This window comes from Rhopalosiphum maidis, chromosome 1 (assembly GCF_003676215.2).
Source record: "Rhopalosiphum maidis isolate BTI-1 chromosome 1, ASM367621v3, whole genome shotgun sequence".
NCBI classification, from domain to species: Eukaryota; Metazoa; Arthropoda; class Insecta; order Hemiptera; family Aphididae; genus Rhopalosiphum; species Rhopalosiphum maidis.
The window spans coordinates 30276828-30278848 of NC_040877.1; the positions used below are offsets into that span (position 1 = coordinate 30276828).

Genomic DNA, 2021 nt, shown 5'->3' on the forward strand with positions numbered 1-2021 from the left:
AATAAATAAAAAAAGTAACTTTTAACTTTAAACTGAACTTACATTTTTCTGTATTAACTTAACGAGTTTAAATAATTAGTTAACTTGTCCAGCCTTGATACCTACCTAATATAGTTATTAATTATGAAACTACGTAGGAATGTAGGATGGCTAGGATGTTTGAAGACTATTGACTAATGAAAAAGATTACATAAATATTTAAAAACTGCTTTATTTACGATTTCTTTTTTCAGAAATTAATGATTTATTGAAAAATTTATTTGTAGCTAAATATTCTAAAGCAAATATAATATACATACTTTAATTAATATTAATTAACTATGAATGTCTTGTCAAAAAGATTACTACATGGGTAATTAAAACATACATTTTAAAAATAACTTTCAATTGAATTCCAACCTCATCTTCAATTGCATTTATAAATCAAATCAAATAACAATATAATATAACAAATAATAATGATCGTGAAAATCGTAATTTACTATTTAAAATTTAGTATTTGGACTATGGGACTCAATTGAAATTGGAATTTTAGTGGGAACAATAGGAGAACAGTGTCGCCATTTATTTTAAGGAAAGGGGGTTTCACAATAATCGTGTACTGTAATCCATAAACGAAAATAGATACGATTTTACATTAATTAATAACTAAATGTTTCAATGTGTGACACATATTGTGAGTGGCCGCTCTTGTGCGTCTGCGCCTGTGTCCTGTACTCTGTTATACTTGCTGTGGTATTGGCAGTATTGCTGCCTTGCCGGTATCCGCGATTTATGATTTGGGGGTTTCTTGTGTTGTCACTGTTTACTAGTTTATTTCAGTCACATGTACCTTACTCCTTAATACTGTTACTAGTGTTTTACTACTTGTTACTACTAAGTACTCGTATTAATCATAATATTTATTAACCGTTTTGAGCGTTTTACTTGGTGTATCGAACTGTTGGCTGCTGTTCTATAATTAATTTTTTCAATACGCTAAGCTTCACCACGCGATCATCAACTATGAAACTGTTTACCCACAATATGCTGTCGTCCAAAAGTCTGGAAGGAGTCAAAGTAGGATATCCGCTTCGCATTGTCGTGAGTGATTTCGTTGTTATTTTTATTCACTGTTGTCGACATTTTTTGAATACTGTCTCCTTATTGTAATGTTGCGTGTTCTTACTTTATACGTTATTTTCGACAGGCGAAAGAAATTAAGATATCCAAATCAGAATTCAACAAGGAGTTTGTGAAAAAAATAATAGGGAATATCAATTGGAAAGTTTTTGTAAATGCTGCTAAGCAGGTACGTTCATTGTGTGGTTTTGGTATTATTATTATGCAATCAAATAATATCTATTTAGTATTTACCATAATATTAATTGATTTTACAAGGGTTTATTTTTGTTTTTATTCTAGATTGGCTATGGCAAAGACCTATCTGAAGATTTAATCAAAAACTATGAAAACGATGAAGAATATCTCAAAAAAGTACACCATCTACTCATGGAAGTAAGTCTGGACTGATGTATTTAATACTTAAATACTATCATTATTATTTTTTTTTTAAGTTAAGACACATTATTCCAGTATTATGTTTTATCTATTGGCCTAATAAAAAAGTTTGTGTAACCCACATTTATGTCAAGGTCCAATCATATAATAATTCAGTTTACCTATTGGTTTCGTTTGAAAATACAATTATTTTATTATGTAATTAATAATTATTAATATTCCAACACTTGTTTATTTTATTTAGGTAGACATTATAAATGGTGAACTTATATGTCCAGAATCACATAGAGCGTTTCCAATATCAGATGGTGTACCTAACTTACTGTTAGATGAGGATTAAATATAATAATCAATTTATTTAACTTCTTGCTTTATGTTAAAATTATTCATCCAAGTTTTATATGATTTAATAAACTATATAACTTGATTTAAAATTGTGTACTACTAATTAAAATAAAATTACTTCATAGCAGTGGTGTAGTATATATTATTTACATGTGTATGGTATTTTTAGTAAAATT

At 28.1% G+C, this 2021-nt stretch overlaps 1 protein-coding gene across 1 annotated transcript; it reads left to right on the forward strand.

Annotated features, from left to right (window-relative positions):
* The first annotated feature begins 721 nt into the window (after nucleotides 1–721).
* LOC113549254 (multifunctional methyltransferase subunit TRM112-like protein) lies at nucleotides 722–1953 on the forward strand. Its single transcript, XM_026950463.1, has 4 exons — nucleotides 722–1083; nucleotides 1190–1291; nucleotides 1405–1497; nucleotides 1745–1953. Exons 1-4 carry the CDS (start codon nucleotides 1006–1008, stop codon nucleotides 1838–1840), a joined length of 369 nt encoding a protein of 122 aa, XP_026806264.1. The 5' UTR covers nucleotides 722–1005; the 3' UTR covers nucleotides 1841–1953.
* Nucleotides 1954–2021: the final 68 nt, after the last annotated feature.